At 41.3% G+C, this 18443-nt stretch overlaps 1 protein-coding gene across 1 annotated transcript in view; it reads right to left on the bottom strand.

Annotated features, from left to right (window-relative positions):
* Nucleotides 1-18443, bottom strand: part of LOC139155356 (sodium channel protein type 5 subunit alpha-like) — a 377085-nt gene that overhangs the window by 107938 nt on the left and 250704 nt on the right. Inside the window, exon 14 of the mRNA XM_070730487.1 lies at nt 10554-10694. Within this exon, the coding sequence (XP_070586588.1) occupies nt 10554-10694 (141 nt within the window). The remainder of the gene's footprint in view (nt 1-10553; nt 10695-18443) is intronic.

Below are 18443 nucleotides of genomic sequence, written 5' to 3'. Positions count from 1 at the left end.
ACGTTTTTGTGGGATCGAAACTGAAAGCTGTGCCATCTGCACCATAACTTAAAAACTTAGGGGGGCAGCAGCCATTCAAACTCGTAGAATTTTTAATATTGTTATTGTGGCTTATGTTATTTATTTACCATATTTTTCAGAGTATAATATATCTTTTAGTTATAAAAGTGGGCCTTCTCCGGGTCCCGTCAACTAAACAATGTCGGTTGGCGGGCCCCAGGGGAAGAGCCTTCTCTGTGGTGGCACCGGCCCTCTGGAACCAACTCCCCCCAGAGATTAGAACTGCCCCTACTCTTCCTGCCTTCCGTAAACTCCTTAAAACCCACCTTTGCCGTCAGGCATGGGGGAACTGAAACATCTTCCCCTGGGCATGTTTAATTTATATATGGTATGCTTGTGTGTATGTCTGTTAGTATATGGGGTCTTTTTTTAAATCTTTAATATTTTAAATTGTCAGATTATTTATGATTTGTTTCCACGTGTTGTGAGCCGCCCCGAGTCTTCGGAGAGGGGCGGCATACAAATCTAAGTAATAAATAAATAATAAATAATAAAAATAAATAAAAGGAGTAGTATATACCCTTTTCCTCCCTAAAAGAGGCTGAAAATTCAGTTGCGTCTTATACAATGGTACCTCGACATACGAGTTTAATTCGTTCCAGACCCGAGCTCGTAAGTCAATCAACTCGCATCTCGAACGAATGCCTTTAGACTTTGTTTTTCGCGCCGAGATAACTGGAAGCAAGGAGATTCTTGCGCCACCTAGTGGAAGCTTGGCTCGTATCCTGAATTTGAGCTCGGGTGTCGAACAGAAATTTCACTCGCGTCGCAGCTCGTAACTTGGAATACTCGCATGTGGAGCAGCTCGTATCTAGAGGTACTACTGTACTCTGAATGTAGCTTTTTTAGAAGCTTTTCCCCCCAGCCCTAACTAGGTGCTAATGATCTTGCCAACTTGCCAGCTCTTTTATTGTTACTCTCTGCGAATGTTTTCCAAGCCCTAAGCCTTTGCAGGTTTTTTTTCCCATGATTCTACTGCTCCGAATGTTTCTTTCCAGCCCTAACCAAGCGCTAATGATTTTCCCAGCTCTTACTGGTTTGCAAGTTCTTTCATTATTACTCTCTCGGAATAAGTTTTTTTTAAGCCCTAACCAGGGGATAAAATAATGTGCTGCAGCTGACCAGATTAAGGATGCTAGCCAGATGAAGACTTGGTAAAGCAGGTTCTTTTCTCTATTTTCCTCCCCCAAAATTAGGGTGAGTCTTATACTCTGGTGCGTCTTATACTCCAAAAAATATGGCATATCCTGCCTTTTAGAGCAGCGGTCCCCAACCTTCTGGTCATCAGTGATCATTTGTGTAGAGAGATATATTTTTCTACATGCTGGAGGGGTGTGTGGTTTTGTGTGCTGCCTGCACCCTGTGGATGGGGTTTTGCTTGTTGGCATGGTCAGGTTTCTGGCATGCCATGGACCAGTGCTGGTCCGTGGACCAGGAGCTGGGGAGGATGTGAGATGGCTGAGCTGAGCTTGTCAAGTGGAAACCTTGCAACCTAGGTTCAAGACCTGAGTATTTGCGTCATGGGGTGAGCTCCTGTTAATTACCGCAGCTCCTGCCCACCCAGCGGTTCAAAAGCAGGCAAATGCAAATAGAGAAATAGGTACCAGTTTGGTGGGAGGGCAATGCCTTGGCATGCAATCATGCTGGTCACATGACCAGGGAAATGTCTTTGGACTATTGATGGCACCACCCCATGACTGAATAGAGGAAATCTTTTCCTTTTTAAAAAATCCTGCCTTTATTTAAAAAAAAACACAAGGCAAACATATGCTACATTCCTTCCTCCTCTTATTTTCCTCACAATAAGCCCCTGAGGTGAGCTGGGATGGGAGAATATGACTGGCCCAATGTCCCCCAGCTGTCTCTCCTGCCTAAGGCAAGACTAGAATTCACAGTCTCCTGATGAACTAGGCTTACCTAGTTGACTTTCACGCTTATGGCAGGACTAGAACTCACAGTCTCCTGTTTTATAGCCTGGTTTGTCTCAACCACTAAGCTTAACTGGTTCCCTTCCAGTGGTTCTCAACCTGGGGGTCGGGACCTCTTTGGGGGTCTAACAACCGTTTTACAGGGGTCGCCTAAGACCGTAGAAAAAGACAAATTTTCCCTGGGCTGGCGCCTTGGAACATATTTTTACAATCTGACCAATCAGGCGTTTACAGTGGGTGTGTCCCACTTATCTTCCTGCCAATCAGCTCTGTTGGGAGAATTGGCGCTAGACTTATGGTTGGGGCATTAGAACCATTGCGGCTTAAACAAAAAAGATGATCCAAACACATGGCCCTTTCACTGGGCTGGAGAGAGAGATGTTAAAAGGAAATATCCATATAACATTTGGTCAGTAGCCTAAGAAGAAGCAAACTTGGTCCCAGTTTTTGCTATGTTTGACTAATAAGTGCTCAGCTAATGGATGACTAATGGAAAAACTACTCAAAGCATTTTTCCCCCAAAAAGGAAGATGGCTTTAAAATGACTCCACTCCTTTGATCACCGTTTTTTCACCAATCGGCTGTCTCACCCATCATTTCTTTAATATACCAGAATTGCCACATTTCTGGCTCAACACACAAAAATCGCAGACTCCTTACACACAAAATACAACTGTGTAAGCAGAGTACACTAAGCCAGACAGTAATTACAGTAGCAAAGAAGGTAAGCAATACAGGTAGTACTCAACTTGTGACCATTCATTTAGTATCTGTTCAAAATTACAATGACACTGACAAAAAGTGGTTTATGGCCACATTTTTATGCTTACAATTCTTGCAGTAACCTCGTGGGCACGGTATCATAATTTGGACATTTGGCAACTGGCATGTATTTATGATGGTTGCACCGTCCCAAGGTCATGGGATCATTTTGTAACCTTCCCAGCCAGCTTCCAAAAAAGCAAAGCCAACGGGGAAAGCCAGATTCGCTTAATGACCAAATGATTCAATTAGTAACTGCAGGAATTTGCTTAGCAACTGTGGCAAAAAGGTTATAAAATGGGGTCAACTCATTTAACTTCTGACTCGTTTAGCAATGACAACTGAAGCTGACTGTAGATCTGTAGGTCAGCAGTTCAAATCTCACCACCGCCTCAAGGTTGACTCAGCCTTCCCTCCTTCCGAGGTGGGTAAAATGAGGACCCGGATTGTGGGGGCAATAGGCTGGCTCTGTTAAAAAGTGCTATTGCTAACATATTGTAAGCCACCCTGAGTCTAAGGAGAAGGGCGGCATAAAAATTGAATAAATAAATAAATAAATAAACAAACTTTGGGCTCAAGTATGGTCATAAGTCAAGGACTTTGACTTATGACCACAACTGAACCCAAACTTTCTGTTGCTAAGTGAGGCATTTGTTAAGTGGATTTTGTCCCAATTTTTTTTTTTACCTTTCTTGCCAAGTTGTTAAATGAATCTAGCTTCATTTAACTACATAGACTTTGCTTATCAGAGGGTTGTAAAGAGTGATCATGTGATCCTAAGACACTGAAGTTGTCGTAACTATGAGTCAGTTGTCATATGTCATCTGCTACAATGGTGGTAAGGGTGAAAAATGGCCATAAGACACTTTTTAAAGCAACGTAGTAACTTTGAACGATCATTAAATGAACTGTTGTACATTGAGGACTACCTGTAATATTCTCTTACTCCTAATGTGTTTGGTAGTGGTCTATTTATCAACAACCATCTGCTGCTTTTTCTACTGTTTTCCTTGTCTGTGTGTTGCCTGTTCTTTATCATACACATTCATGGCACCACATTCTCCACTTAAGTCTCAAGCCTTCTTCTCAACTCATGAAAAAAAACCCCCTGCTTGAATTGTCAACCTCTCTATTAAAGCACTGCTCTCTCCTCTAAGCAGGCCTCCATCCAACTGAAGGTCAGGTATGCAACATCTGGCATGCTTTTGGGTTCCCCAATTGTGTGCAGGCCCAAGCAAGACAGACGAAAGCAGGATCTACCTCCTTCCTCTACAGCAGGGCTGTCAAACTTATGGCCCATGGCCTGGATGCATCATACGCCCACGCCCAGTTTAGCAAAGGGGCGGGGAAATCCTGATACGTCACATGACACCTCCATGACAACGTGAGTTTGACACCTGGCTCCACAAAATATTTATAAGTGGAGATGTGATGAAGATGACATGACATGCCTCATAATGTCACAACAGATGCTCTACAGCTTAATGTTCGCAGTTAATTGCGACACAGAAAAGAAAAGATTGAGTTTGTATTGTAATGACCCAATGCACCCTCCTTGCCTTTCGTAAACCCCTTAAAACTCATCTCTGTGGTCAGGCTTGGGGGAACTGAGACATCCGCCCCTTACCTATGTAATTTTCTGCATGATATGACTGTGTGTATGTATTTTATCTATTGGTTTTTTGGTTTTTTTAGACTTTTTAATGTAAAACTATTATTTTAGATTTTAAATTAGTCTACGGAGAGGGGCGGCATACAAATCTAATAAATAAATAAATAAATAAATAAATAAATAAATAAATAAATAAATAAATAAATAAATAAATAAATAAATAAATAAATAAATAAATAAATAAATAAATAAATAAATAAATAAATAAATAAATAAATAAATAAATAAATAAATAAATAAATAAATAAATAAATAAATAAATAAATAAATAAATAAATAAACAAACAAACAAACAAACAAACAAACAAACAAACAAATAAATAATAAATAATAAATAATAAATAATAAATAATAAATAATAAATAATAAATAATAAATAATAAATAATAAATAATAAATAATAAATAATAAATAATAAATAATAAATAATAAATAATAAATAATAAATAATAAATAAATAAATAAATAAATAAATAAATAATAAATAATAAATAAATAAACAAACAAACAAACAAACAAATTATTAGATTTGTTACCATGTATTGTTTTTAACACTGTTGTGAGCCGCCCCGAGTCTACGGAGAAGGGCGGCATACAAATCTAATTAATAATAATAATAATAATAATAATAATAATAATAATAATAATAATGGAGGGATAGGTGAAGTTGGCTCTTCTATGACTTGTGGACTTCAACTCCCAGAATTCCTGAGCCAATCATGCTAGCTCGGGAATTCTGGGAGTTGAAGTCCACATGTCATAGAAGAGCCAACTTCGCCTACCCCTGACCCAATGCATATATCAGGCATGTCCAATCTTGGCAAATTAAAGATTTGTGGACTTCACCTCCCAGAATTCCTGAGCCAATCATGCTAGCTCAGGAATTCTGGGAGTTGAAGTCCACATGTCAACGAAGAGCCAACTTCACCTACCCCTGACCCAATGCATATATCAGGCATGTCCAATCTTGGCAAATTAAAGATTTGTGGACTTCACCTCCCAGAATTCCTCACTTAGCCATGTGTTGTTAAATTCCACAAGTATTTGAATCTTGGCCTCTCTCTATCTCTCTCTCTCTCTAAACCCAACAGTGCTTCTCTGGACCTCTCTGGAGATAGTTCTCTTTTGCTAGCTTTTATCGGATATAATGCCTGGGAAGAAGGGTTAAAAAAAAATAAAGTTAGATATGATCCTGATGGATTTTTCTTCTACAATACTGTACAGTGATGTGCCGAAAAGAAGCAGCATGAACAGCACCAGAGCAGAAAATCTACTGTAATGACTGGCAGGCTCCCAAACAGAAGCAACGCCACTGGACACTGATATGAAAGAGGACAGGAATTGGCAATAAGGACCATAATTTCAGGCTTGACATGGCTTTGGGCTAACATTAGGATGGGTGGGCAGCATTTTAAGTCAATAAAGGGGAATTTTGCAAAATTCACAGTTGGGGAATATTTCCATTAAGTAGCACAAAGAGGGTGCAGGCTTTCAAAGTAAGTAAGCTCTCCAGAACTAACTGACTGATTGGTTGAGTGAATCCTGCGCCAGGCAAGAATCCATAAAAAAAAGGAAAGATGAGAAAGAAGGAAAAAACCCTAATGTTTTCCATCAGCACCTATGAAAATATGTGGGGGATGTTGACTGAATGCATTTTTTTGTTAATTGTCGGAGTAGCATGTGTCATGTTTCACCTGGCACTGAGAAGCTGGAAGAAAATAGGATTCCCTGAATTTTAGGTGAACTGTTCTGTTCCTGAATGGTTTGAGCATCAATTACACCCACCCACCACTTCTCTTTGTAGGAGGAGAGCTGTACTACTCTGCGGTAATAAAGAGTCTAGAGTCTATTAGCACCTTTTTTCAACTAAGACATTTTACTAAGAGACAGATTTGTGTGGCGTGTTTTTTTAAAAAGTATTCAGTTTACAAGTTTTATCTTGAGATCTGCAAAACTCAAAGTTGTAAGATCCGTTTTTATTTTACCATGTATTTTTTTTCCTTTCCCCATGCCTTCATTTTTTGCAATAACCTCCCAAGTGAAGAGTTGCAGGTTCCTTGGAGTTGTTCTAATTGAGCTCAGAATAATAAGGATGCAAGTAGTCCTTCACTTACAACCACAACTGAGCCCAAAATTGCCATTATTGAGCAAGAAGGTTGGTAAATGAGTTCTGTCCCATTGAACAACATACCTTGCCATAGCTGTTACATGAATAATTGCAGTTGTTTACTGTGTTGATTGTTGTGGTTAGCTCTGGCCCAGCTCCTGCCCCAAGGACTGTGGATGTGGGGGAGACCTCCACATGCTGCAGGGCTGTTTTGCCCCCGGTGGAATCTGATGATGAAGGCTCCTCTGACCAAGAAGACATGAGTGACAGGGAGGAGGAGAGTGGGGCAGACAGCTCAGAAGGAGATCAATTATCTAGCTCCTCCTTGGATTCAGAACAAGAGTTAATGATACAGCCACGCATGCGGAGAGCGATGCATAGGCAGCAACAACTGAGAGATTATTATCAAAGAAAATGAGGTCACCTGTGGTTGGGTGGGGCTGTGGTCATTAGTGAGGCTGCTATAAAGAGCAGCCTGTGGGTTTGGCCATTGTGGAGGATTATCTGATCGTTGTGTTTCGTGACTGCTTTACTGACTTTGACCTTTTGTGTGCTGATTTTTCCCCGCTTTGAAACTAACCCAGAGCAAAGTGTGTTTCACTTTGTGAAAGAAGAAGGACTGTGAATTGCCTCACAGCTGCAAGCTAAGTATCACAGAACTGATAAGGGACTTGTACAAATTACCAGTTTGTTTGGAGACGAGTGCTCTTTGCTATACAAAAAGAGGGCTTAGGTTAAGTGAATTTTCCTTATAAAGAAATGGTTTTGAATTTTCAAACGTGTGTGTGTCTGAAATTTGTACCTGTGAATTTTTGGGAAGAGTCTACCAGAGAGCCCGACAGAACAGTTGATAAAACCGTTATTAAGTGAATCCACTTTCCCTACTGACTTTGCTTGTCAGAGGGTTGCAAAAGGGGGTCACGTGACCCCAGGATATGCAACTGTCAAACATGAACCGGTTGCCAGGTATCTGAATTCTGGGCGTATGACAACAGGGATGCTGCAACTGTTCTAAATGCAAAAACCCATCCTGAGTCACTTTTTTCAGGGCTGCTATAACAAATGGTCACTAAACCAATGGTTATAAATTGAGGACTACCTATATTGTCAGATTGCAGACTTTTGATATTTTTGGTGTGTGTGTGTGTGTGTATCCAATACAATTATCTTGCTTTCCACCTTACTAAAATGGTGCATTGTGATACGTGTGGTGGGAAGAAGGGCGGCAAACGAATTAAATACATCTATAAATAAAACAAATGGATTAAAAAAAAATTATTGGTTAGCCCAGGGCTCCTAGGGAAGTGTTCTCTGGTCCTGTTGCTTTTGAATGCAGCTGAATGTGGACTTTTAGCACAGCTCTGAGACGGCTCTTGAGATAGTTCCCAGGCAGTTTAGACTACATCCCAAGAGACCTTGCAAGAGTAGAAACGAAGCCTTCAGAAACAGCAATCTTCCTGCAACGCTTTCTCTCTCTCTCTCTCTTTCATGTCGACTCTTGGGCTGCCTCATCTAACCCCTGCCTGATTCCACGGCATTTTATGGCCAGATGCCATGTTCTCTGATCCCCTCTTTGTTTATGTCCTCAGTGAAGATTATATTTAATTTCTGGGGCGGAAGCAGTTTAAAGTTAGGGAATAAAAAAAGCATTGGTTGCTGTTGCTGCGTTCGGCCACTGCTTCACGCTGGAAAGTTTGACTCCGTACTCTATTAAGACCAGATACTTCTTTTTTCCTGATCCTGCCACTCATTCCAAATGGGCTCAATTCCAAACAATCACATGCTTTTAACAGAGAAATTCTTGCTGGCATTAACACTTTCCATAGAAACATAGAAGATTGACAGCAGAAAAAAACCTCATGGTCCATCTAGCCTGCCTTTATACTATTTCCTGTACTTTACCTTAGGATGGATATATGTTTATCCCAGACATGTTTAAATTTGGTTACTGTGGATTTACCAGCCACGTCTGCTGGAAGTTTATTCCAAGCATCTACTACTCTTTCAGTAAAATATTTTCTCACGTTGCTTCTGATCTTTCCCCCAACTAACCTCAGATTGTGCCCCCTTGTTCTTCTGTTCACTTTCCTATTAAAAACACTTCCCTCCTGAACCTTATTTAACCCTTTAACATATTTAAATGTTTCAATCATGTTCCCCCTTTTCCTTCTGTCCTCCAGACTATACAGATTGAGTTCATTAAGTCTTCCCTGATACGTTTTATGCTTAAGACCTTCCACCATTTTTATAGCCCTTCTTTGGACCCGTTCAATTTTATCAATATCTCTTTGTAGGTGAGGTCTCCAGAATTTCCATATTTATTATTTAGATTCTTCTTTCCAGTCACTAGTTCTGACTGATTTTTCTTTAACGTTAGATTAATTAATGTTACATAGTTAGAACTGCCGAAATAAACAATCGCAGCCAGCCTGCCTTCCATTGAGAACCTCTATACTGCCTGATCCAGAAAGAGGGCTATAAAAATATTTACAGACCCTTTGCATCCTGGAAATAAACTATTTCAACCTCTTCCCTCAATATGACATTATAGGGCATTGCATCCCAAAACAACTAGAGACAGAGACAGGGTTTTTCTCTCTCATGTTATCATTCTGCTAAACAACTAATTCCTACCACACTTTCTTGTTAAGCACTAGGACTGTGATGGTGAACACACAAACCCATAATCCAATTGTGAAAAAACAACCCAATTGGCCAACCAAAGTTTGGAAACAAACTTCCTGTAAGCCCATAGGGTCCATTTTTACCATCCACAGGCTCCTGAGTCTTTCCTGAAGCTTGGGGAGGGCTGAGATGGACTCCCCTGCCCTCCAGGAGGCCACAAATTAGCTGGCCAGCAGACACATGAAGCTGACATAGGGCAAAGTCTCACGTGCCCTCAGATATGGCTACGCGTGCCATCGGTGGCACAAGTGCCATAGATTCACTATCACCGCCCTACGATATTGAACCATGTAGTAAGGCTGTATTACTATTATCTTTCCCATCTTTCCTATTAGTTATTCTTTTAGCAACTTATGTCTATCACATTGCTTTTATTGCATCTTATGACTGTCACTGAATGTTCTATATTAAATAAATAGAATTCTTTATTGGCCAAGTGTGATTGGATACACAAGGAATTTGGCTTGGTGCATATGCTCTCAGTGTACATAAAAGAAAAAGATACATTTGTCAAGAATCATGAGGTACAACACTTAATGATTGTCATAGGGGTCAAATAAGCAATGAAGAAATAATCAATATTAATAAAAAAATCTTAGGATACAAGCAACAAGTTACAGTCATACAGTCCTAAGTGGGAGGAAAAGGATGATAGGAATGATGAGAAAAACCTAGTAGTAATAGTAGTGCAAACTTAGTAAATAGTTGGACAGTGTTGAGGGAATTATTTGTTTAGCAAAGTGATGGCATTCAGGAAAAAACTGTTCTTCTTGTGTCCAGTTGCCTTGGTGTGCAGTGCTCTGTAGAGACGTTTTAAGGGTAGAGTTGACACAGTTTGTGTCCAGGATGCGAGAGGTCAGTAAATATTTTCACAGCCCTCTTTTTGATTCATGCTGTATACAGGTCCTCAATGGAAGGCAGGTTGGCAGCCATTGTTTTTTCTGCAGTTCTGATTCTCCTCTGAAGTCTGTGTTGGTCTTGTTGGGTTGCAGAGCCCAACCAGACAGTTATAGAGGTGCAGATGACAGACTCAATGATTCCTGTATAGAATTTATAATCCTTATTTATGATGATTGCATCTTATGATCATGATTATCACTTGTTGCTTGTATGTATACTAATAAGACAAGGAGACAAGGAGACAAATTCCTTGTGTGTCCAATCATGCCAATAAGGAATATTCCATTCCATTCCATTCCATTCCATCCCACATTCTATTCTATTCCATTCCCATGCATATTGTGGCATGCAACCCAACCACCACCAGCTAATTTTACTTCATGCAGTTTCAAACGTGGCTAGATAATGGCATGCAGAAAGTTCCTAGCATCACCATTACCTCTTGCTGGTCTGATGGTGGAAGAACCACCTCTGATTTTGACAGCTTGTCCATCTGCAACTCACTTAACTCTTCACAAAACTCAGAAGTCTGGCTTTCGATCGCTGTGCTTGTGTAGTGTTGCTCCTTCAGTTGCTTGTCCTGGCAGAAAAAACCCTAAATATATTTATTTACTCCATTTCCTTTTGCAGAAGGAAAGGTGGGGTTTTTTTTTGGTGGATTGGGCCCCCAGCGCACTGAGAGAGAGAGAAAAACAGCCTCCAATATATTCATCAAAAGTCACACTTTTAAGTAAATCATGAAAAGGAAAAAAGAATGATACCTGTAGTGCAAATACAGTGATACCTTGTCTTACAAACTTAATTGGTTCTGGGATGAGGTTCTTAAGGTGAAAAGTTTATAAGATGAAACAAAGTTTCCCATAGGAATCAATGGAAAAGTGATTAATGCGTGCAAGCCCAAAATTCACCCCTTTTGCCAGCCGAAGCGCCCGTTTTTGCGCTGCTGGGATTCCCCTGAGGTTCCCCTCCATAGGAAACCCCACCTCCGGACTTCTGTGTTTTTGCGATGCTGCAGGGGAATCCCAGCAGGGGAATCCCAGCATTGCAAAAACGAGTGCTTCACTGGCAACGGAAGTCCAGAGGTGGGGTTTCCCAGGGAAGGGAGCATCAGTGAAATCGCAGCATTGCAAAAACACCGAAGTCCTCGAAACCCCACCTCTGGACCTCTGTGTTTTTGCAATTTCACTGAGGTTCCCCTCGCTGGGAAACCCCACCTCCGGACTTCCGTTGCCAGTGAAGCACTCGTTTTTGTGCTGCTGGGATTCCCCTGCTGGGATTACCCTGCAGCATTACAAAAACATGGAAGTCCAGAGGTGGGGTTTCCCATGGAGGGGAGCCTCAGGGGAATCCCAGCAGTGCAAAAACAGGTGCTTCGCTGGCAACAGAAGTCTGGAGGCGGGGCATCCCAGCGGCGGCGGTGGGTTTGTAAGGTGAAAATAGTTTGTAAGAAGAGGCAAAAAAATCTTAAACCCGGGGTTTGTATCTTGAAAAGTTTGTATGACGAGGCGTTTGTAAGACAAGGTATCACTGTACTTAGGACCACCTAATTGAGCCCAAATTTCCTGTCATTAGACAGGACAGGTATTAAGTCAGTTTTTCCCCATTTTACAATCTTTCTTGCAAGTGAATCACTGCACTTGTTAAATCAGTGGCACCGTTGTTAAGTACGTCTTAAGCAGCTAGGTCGCTCCAAAGAGGAAGCCTACAGAAAAGGTGACGGAACGCTGTACAATCAGGCCAGAAATGTATTAACAAGGGAGATCAGAGCAGCAAAAAGAAGCTACTCTGAAAAGATAAGGAATCAGTTCTCAACAAATGAACCAGCAAACGTGGGAAACACTTAAAAACATCACCGGTTAGTGGCAAACCTCTTTCGCAGGAGGAAGTCAACAATTGGCAGATGACCTGAACATGTTTTACTGAAACCTAAATCCACAACTTCCATCTCAGACACATCAAACAACAGCCAAGTTTATCCCACTTGACTATGTAAATAATAATCACATCTGGTGAAAGCTTATTAGAATATATAAGATAAAGTTATGAATTATTAATTAAGACCAACATCTGTTTCTCATGCTACATATATTTTTCTCTCTCTCATTTTTTTGTAAATTTTATAAGCTATATAGAATTTTTAAAGTTAGCTATAACCTGGCTTAAGAGGATATACACAGTTCTGATCATTGCTGTGCACTTACCCATATTTTATTAAGTGTATTTCAATTGATGTATTGTTTTGTTTTTTCTGGGGTTTTTTTGCTTTTGTATGATTATTGTATTTGTATTGTTTTACGTATTTATATTTGTAAATAAAAAAATATTTAAAAAATAAATAAATAAACAACAACAATCAAGTGTCCTACAACCTTCCCTATCTCACTGGGCCCATCACCTCTGGTGATTATAGAGAAATCCAGGAAATACATCAGGTCCAGACAAGATAACAACTCCTTTTTGCTTAAAAACTTATGCTACCCAACTGGCCCCATCTTCACCTGCATTTTTAATAAATCAGTAGAGTTGTGCTATGTTCCTTCCTGCTTCAAATGCTCCACTATCATCCCAGTGCTGAAGAAACCCTCCATCTTAATCTCAGTCATCCAGGAACGGAATGACTAAAACTGGTTGCTCTAGCATCTGCAGTTATGAAGACCTTTGAAAGATTACTGCTCGGCCGCCTGAGAACCATCACAGATCCACTGTTGTAATTTGCATACTGAGAAAATAGATCGATAGATGATGCTGTTAATATGACTCTGCACTATATTTGTTTATTCGATTTTTTTATGCCGTCCCTCTCCTTAGACTCAGGGCGGCTTACAACATGTAAGCAATAGCACTTTTTAACGGAGCCAGCCTATTGCCCCCACAATCCGGGTCCTCATTTTACCCATCCTTGAAGGATAGAAGGCTGAGTCAACCTTGAGCCAGTGGTGAGATTTGAACCGCTGACCTGAAGATCTAGCAGTCAGCTTTAGTGGCCTGCAGTACAGCACTCTACCTGCTGCGCCACCTCAGCTCTCTCTATATACCCTGTAGGATATATTATTTATTATTATTTATTGGATTTGTATGCTGCCCCTCTCCGCAGACTCGGGGTGGCTAACAACAATGATAAAAAAAAACATCATGTAACAATCCAATTAATAAAACAACTAAAAAACCCTTATAGTAAAACCAAACATATATATAGGATATATAAATATCCTATACTGTATATCCTTTATATCCTCCAGCATCTTAAATCTCCAAAGACCTACGCAAAGGTCCCTTTGACTTCAGCTCAGCATCCTATTCTCTTCTGTTCTGTCTTCCCAATGACTTTGCTTATCAGAAGGTCTCAAAACAAGACCCTGGGACATTGCAAGCATCAGTCAGTTTCCAGATTACATAACCATGGGGATGATCATAAGTATGAAAAACTGTCATAAGTCATCTATTTAGTGCTGTTATAACTTCAAATGGTCACTAAACTAATTGTAATTTGAGGACTACAGTAGTACCTCTAGATACGAGTTTAATTCGTTCCAGAAGGGAGCTTGTATGTCGAACAACTCGTTAGCTTTAGACTTTGTTTTTCCCCCTCCGAGATAACCAGAAGCAAGGATTCTTGCGCCACCTAGTGGATGCTCAGCTCGTATCCCGAATTTGAGCTCGGGTCTGGAACAGAAATTTCTCTCCCCTCATGGCTTGTAACTTGGAATACTCGCATGTGGAGCAGCTCGTATCTAGAGGTACTACTGTATCTGTCTATGGAAAGCAGATTACATAATTTCTGATTCACTGATTGGATCCAGGAGAGTTTGAAACAGATCTAGGCTAATTTCGTCAGAGGAGCCTCTTAATTCTGATGGTGAGATGACTTTTGGTTCAGGTAATCCTCATATAATGGTCCTCATGGAGACTTTCAGCTCCATCACTGTTGAGGACTACCTCTACAGGTTTGGTAGGAAACCAATACATCTTCCATCTCAAATTACTGTTAAGTGTGAAGGGAAATCCCCTGGTTTACAAGGTTCACAAAGTGGGTCATAAGGAGGTATTTTCAAGCAGAACTAGCTTATTAAATAGTTTTCTTCATCCCTTCCAGGCTCATTCTTCTTGCTTTCTGGAAAAAGCTTGATTAATTTGCTGCTCATACTTTGAAAGCAGGGAAGTCATTATCTACTGTTCTGAATCACACTGTAATTATTTTTTATTTTTTTATTTTTATTTTTATTTTTTTGCAAATCTGGTTGATCGCATAGTTCCCTCTCAGTAGGGAAAATCTTTACTATATATCCGTATAAGTGTTCTCAGTCTGTCTAGCATCCATTAACCACCCCTATTGAAAAGATGCTTTGATTTCACAGTAAATTAATTTAAAATTAAATACCGACTTCCTGCTGCAGAGAACATGGTGCTCCATGTATATTTTAATTTACAATAAATTTCATTTTTCATGCTTCTAGCTGTACCCTGTGCTTAAGGAAGTGCCCATGTAATTGCAGGCCATGATTTTAAATCAATTCTCCCCAAGCCAAAGATCAATTTATAGTCAGGAGAGTAAATTTTTGGTCGCCACTGGAAACAAACCACAAGGTGCCAAAGGAATAAACCGTTTGCAAGCCAGTATGAGATATCTCTCATATCATCCCCTCCTCCCCTCCTCCCCTTACTTCCTAGACAGCTTGAATTTCCTTCCTGTTCAACCCAAGTGACGATCATAATCCAAATAATTCAATTCATCCAATTTCTTTAAACATTAGTTGGATCAAATTTTATATTTACTGACAAAGAAGTAAAGGCAGACTTGTATAGTTCTATTTCAAACCATTTCGCTCTCATCAGCTAGCCATACCCTTCTGAGATTCGAACCCGGGCTCAAACCCCAGAAGGGTATGATTAGATGATGAGAGCTAAATAGCTTAAAATAGATTTATACTAGTCTCCCTTTATTTCTTTGTCGGTAAATATAAAATTTGACATTAAAAAAATGATTTGTCATGAAAGCGACTGTCTGCAAAGGCTCCTGGATTGGGGCTGAAAGGCGAAAGCTGGAGCAGTATGTTCCATCCCATAGACCAGATTGCCCTGGTTAAAAATAAAAATTAATTAATTGGGTTGTTACGTGAAATATTGTAGAGGTACAACCACAATTGGGCCCTAAATTTCCATTGCTAAGCAAGACAGTTGTTAAATGAGTTTATTCCTGTTTTACGACCTTTCTTGTCACGTGATAAATGAATCACTGCAGTTGTTAAATGAGTAACATGGTTGTTAAGTGAATCTGGGCTTCCAGTTGACTTTGCTTGTTGGAAAGTTTCAAAAGTTGATCAAAGAGTCATAAGTATGAGCCACTCGTCAAGCATTTGAATGTAAACCAAGCAACCATGGGGATGCTGCAATGGTCGTAAGTGTGGGAAAAAAGGCCACCTTTTTCAGTGCTGTTGTAACTTTGAACAGTCACTAAATAAACTGCTGTAAGTCGAGGACTACCTGTAAAATGATGCAGCCTGCCTTGAGGTTCCTTGAGTCACATAAGGGGTACAGTAAGGAACAGCAAGATAAGCTGGAAAGTTTTGCTTGAAAGCAAAATGGCCTTGCTCGGAATCTGTTCTTCTGGTTTTTCAGATGGTTAATTTTAGACCCTGTCTGAAGTTACATCTTGAGTGGAGGAGGCAAGAGAGAGAGAGAGAGAGAATTTAGAATGCCTCCTCTTGCTAAAAAAAAAAAAAGAAATTAAAAATTTCTGCAAAATGAGGAACAGCCTTGCATGGAAAGTGGAGGCCACGGAAAATAGGAAAGAAAATTGCAAAACTTTGAAATAATTAATGTGAAATACAGTTGAATTTAACATCTGGATATTTTGTACGGTACAGGTAGTCTTTGATTTACAACATGTTTTCGACTTAACAATAGTTGATTGCTTGAAGCTACAAGGGCACTGAAAAGAAAGTGTCTTATGGCCATTTTTCACACTTACGTCCATTGCAGCATCCCCAGGGTCACCTGGCTCACTTTCAGATGCTTGGCAACCGACTCACATTTACGACGTTTACCGTGTCACGTGATCCCTTTTGCGACCTTCTAACAAGCAAAGCCAATGGGGGAGCCAGAATCATTTAACAACAACTCACCACCTTATGAACTCCAGTGACTCACTTGTGGCGAGAAAAGCCATAGAATGGGGCAAAACTCACTTAACAAATTACTCACTTAGCAACATAAAATCTGGACTCAATTGTGGTTGTTAAGTCGCGGACTACCTACATAAACATAATTCAGAAATAGGATGGCACGGTAGATTCTTATTTTTTAATTTTGGTAATATCCTTCATTTCCTGCAATTTAATTCCCCATGGCAGTGATGGCAAACCTTTTTTAGTTCTTGTGCCAAAAGTGTGTGCGTATGCGTGTGCGTATGCGCGTGCATGTGCCCACATCCATTCCCTCCCCCCATGCATGTGTGCTGCCCCGCGCTGCCCCTGCACATGCGCACAATTCCTCACCACCATCCCTAGGCACGTGTGCCGGCCTCCCTGAAGTCTGGAAACGGTGAAAAAATGGGCAAACCAGAAGTTCAGAAAAATGGACTTTGTTGTGCTGTTTTTTTGCCTTCTGGATTCTTCAAGGGAGCTCCCCTGAAGCATTTGGAAAGTGAAAAAGAGCACAATGAGCAAACCAGAAGTCCGTTTTCCGAACTTCCGGTTTGCCAGTTTGCCCTTTTACAAACTCCAGGGCTTCAGGAAGCTTCCATGAAGGTTCGGAGTGCAAAAAAAACAGCACAATAGCTAAACTAGAGGTCTGTTTTCCCAAACTTCCGGTTTGCCCATTGGGTAGTTTTTTGCACTCTGGGGCTTCAGGAAGCCTCCAGTGGGCGAAACTGGCTTCCCCAAGACCGAAAATCAACTGGCTAGTGCGCACATGTGCACTGCAGCTGACATAGGGCAACTCCTCGCATGCCCTATGATATGGCTCTGCATGCTACCTGTGCCATACGTGCAGGGGTGGGCTATCAATTTCAAGCCCCAGTGCACGGAAGCAAACCCCCCCTGGAAATTGGAGACAAGAGCGCCTATCTCGTGACCGGCAAAATAAGGTAAGAGCCGTCCTGCCCCGTCGCCCCCGGCCCACTGCGCTGCCAGCATCTGTCCCCCGCCCCCTGCGCCAGCATGAATGATGGGAGCTGCCAGCTCCCATCTGCCCGCCACACTGCCAACCACTACCAAGCCGCCACCACGCCCCCTGCGCCAGCACGAGTGATGGCAGCTGCCGGATCCCTTACGCCCACCACATTGTCAGCCGCTGCCCTGATGCCGCCACAAGTGGCCTGCCTGTTCCACCACTCCTGGTCGATTGGCCATGGCGCGGGGAGCAGGCAGGGCGGCCCCGAGCTCTCTGCTCTACCACATGTGCCGAGAGATGCCACCAGAGAGCAGGCCACCCGGCCAGAGCTTGGGTGGGCAGCTGTTGTTTGCTGTTCCCAGCTGCCACTCTAGGCGCTGCAGCGAGATTTGGCTGCTGTGCATGTGCAGCAGCTGAAATCTCACATTGACATCTTTACAGCAGCGAGATTTGGGTAAAAATTGCTGTTTCCAGTAATTTTTCCATGAATCGCGCCGGTTGCGGGTGTATGCCCAGCGGCAACAGAAAGAGCCTACGCGCTCTGTTTCCACCGGTGGAATGGCATTCCCGACCATTCCGGCTGTTGCCCATCCCTGCATGCGCGCCATAGGTTCGCCATTGTGGCCCTATGGATTGTATGACTGTTGAAGAGAAAGCTAAAACCAAGGAAATCTCCCCCCCCCCCCTGTAGTGTCTGTTTGTGTTAAAATTACTTTCCGCTGAATGCGAAACAATTACTTATTTTTGCTGCAAAATAGCAGTTATTGATAATACAGAACCCCAGTGTGGGAGGCTTATGTAATCTGCCTGTAAGTGTTTGATGCCAAGCGCTGTGTTGCCAAGGCAGTATTCATTATAACAATATTTATTGAATCAATGTTTCCCTTAATTTAAAAAATACAAATCATGATGTGAGACAAATAATTAGGCAGATGCACAAACAAAACGGGCTCGGAATGGAGTAGCTATTTGTCCAGTGGCTTTAAGATACAGGAACTTAAATGAACAATCCTATAAACTTATGTAAAAGATAAACGAAACCGTTCTGAAGAAAGTCCTACTGAGTTCAGTGGATTTTCCTTCCAAATTAGTAGCTTAAACTAGGCCAAATGAACTATTTTTTCCTACAACACCCAACTACAATTGAACAGCATTATCATTGCAAAGAGAAAGTTAGTGCCCCAGAGAGATGGTTTGTAGCTGAGAAACCTTCTTCAAC

Source organism: Erythrolamprus reginae, unplaced genomic scaffold (assembly GCF_031021105.1).
Source record: "Erythrolamprus reginae isolate rEryReg1 unplaced genomic scaffold, rEryReg1.hap1 H_15, whole genome shotgun sequence".
Classification (NCBI taxonomy): Eukaryota; Metazoa; Chordata; class Lepidosauria; order Squamata; family Dipsadidae; genus Erythrolamprus; species Erythrolamprus reginae.
Note: the sequence above shows the minus strand (reverse complement) of the source record. Positions and strands in the feature narration are given on the sequence as shown.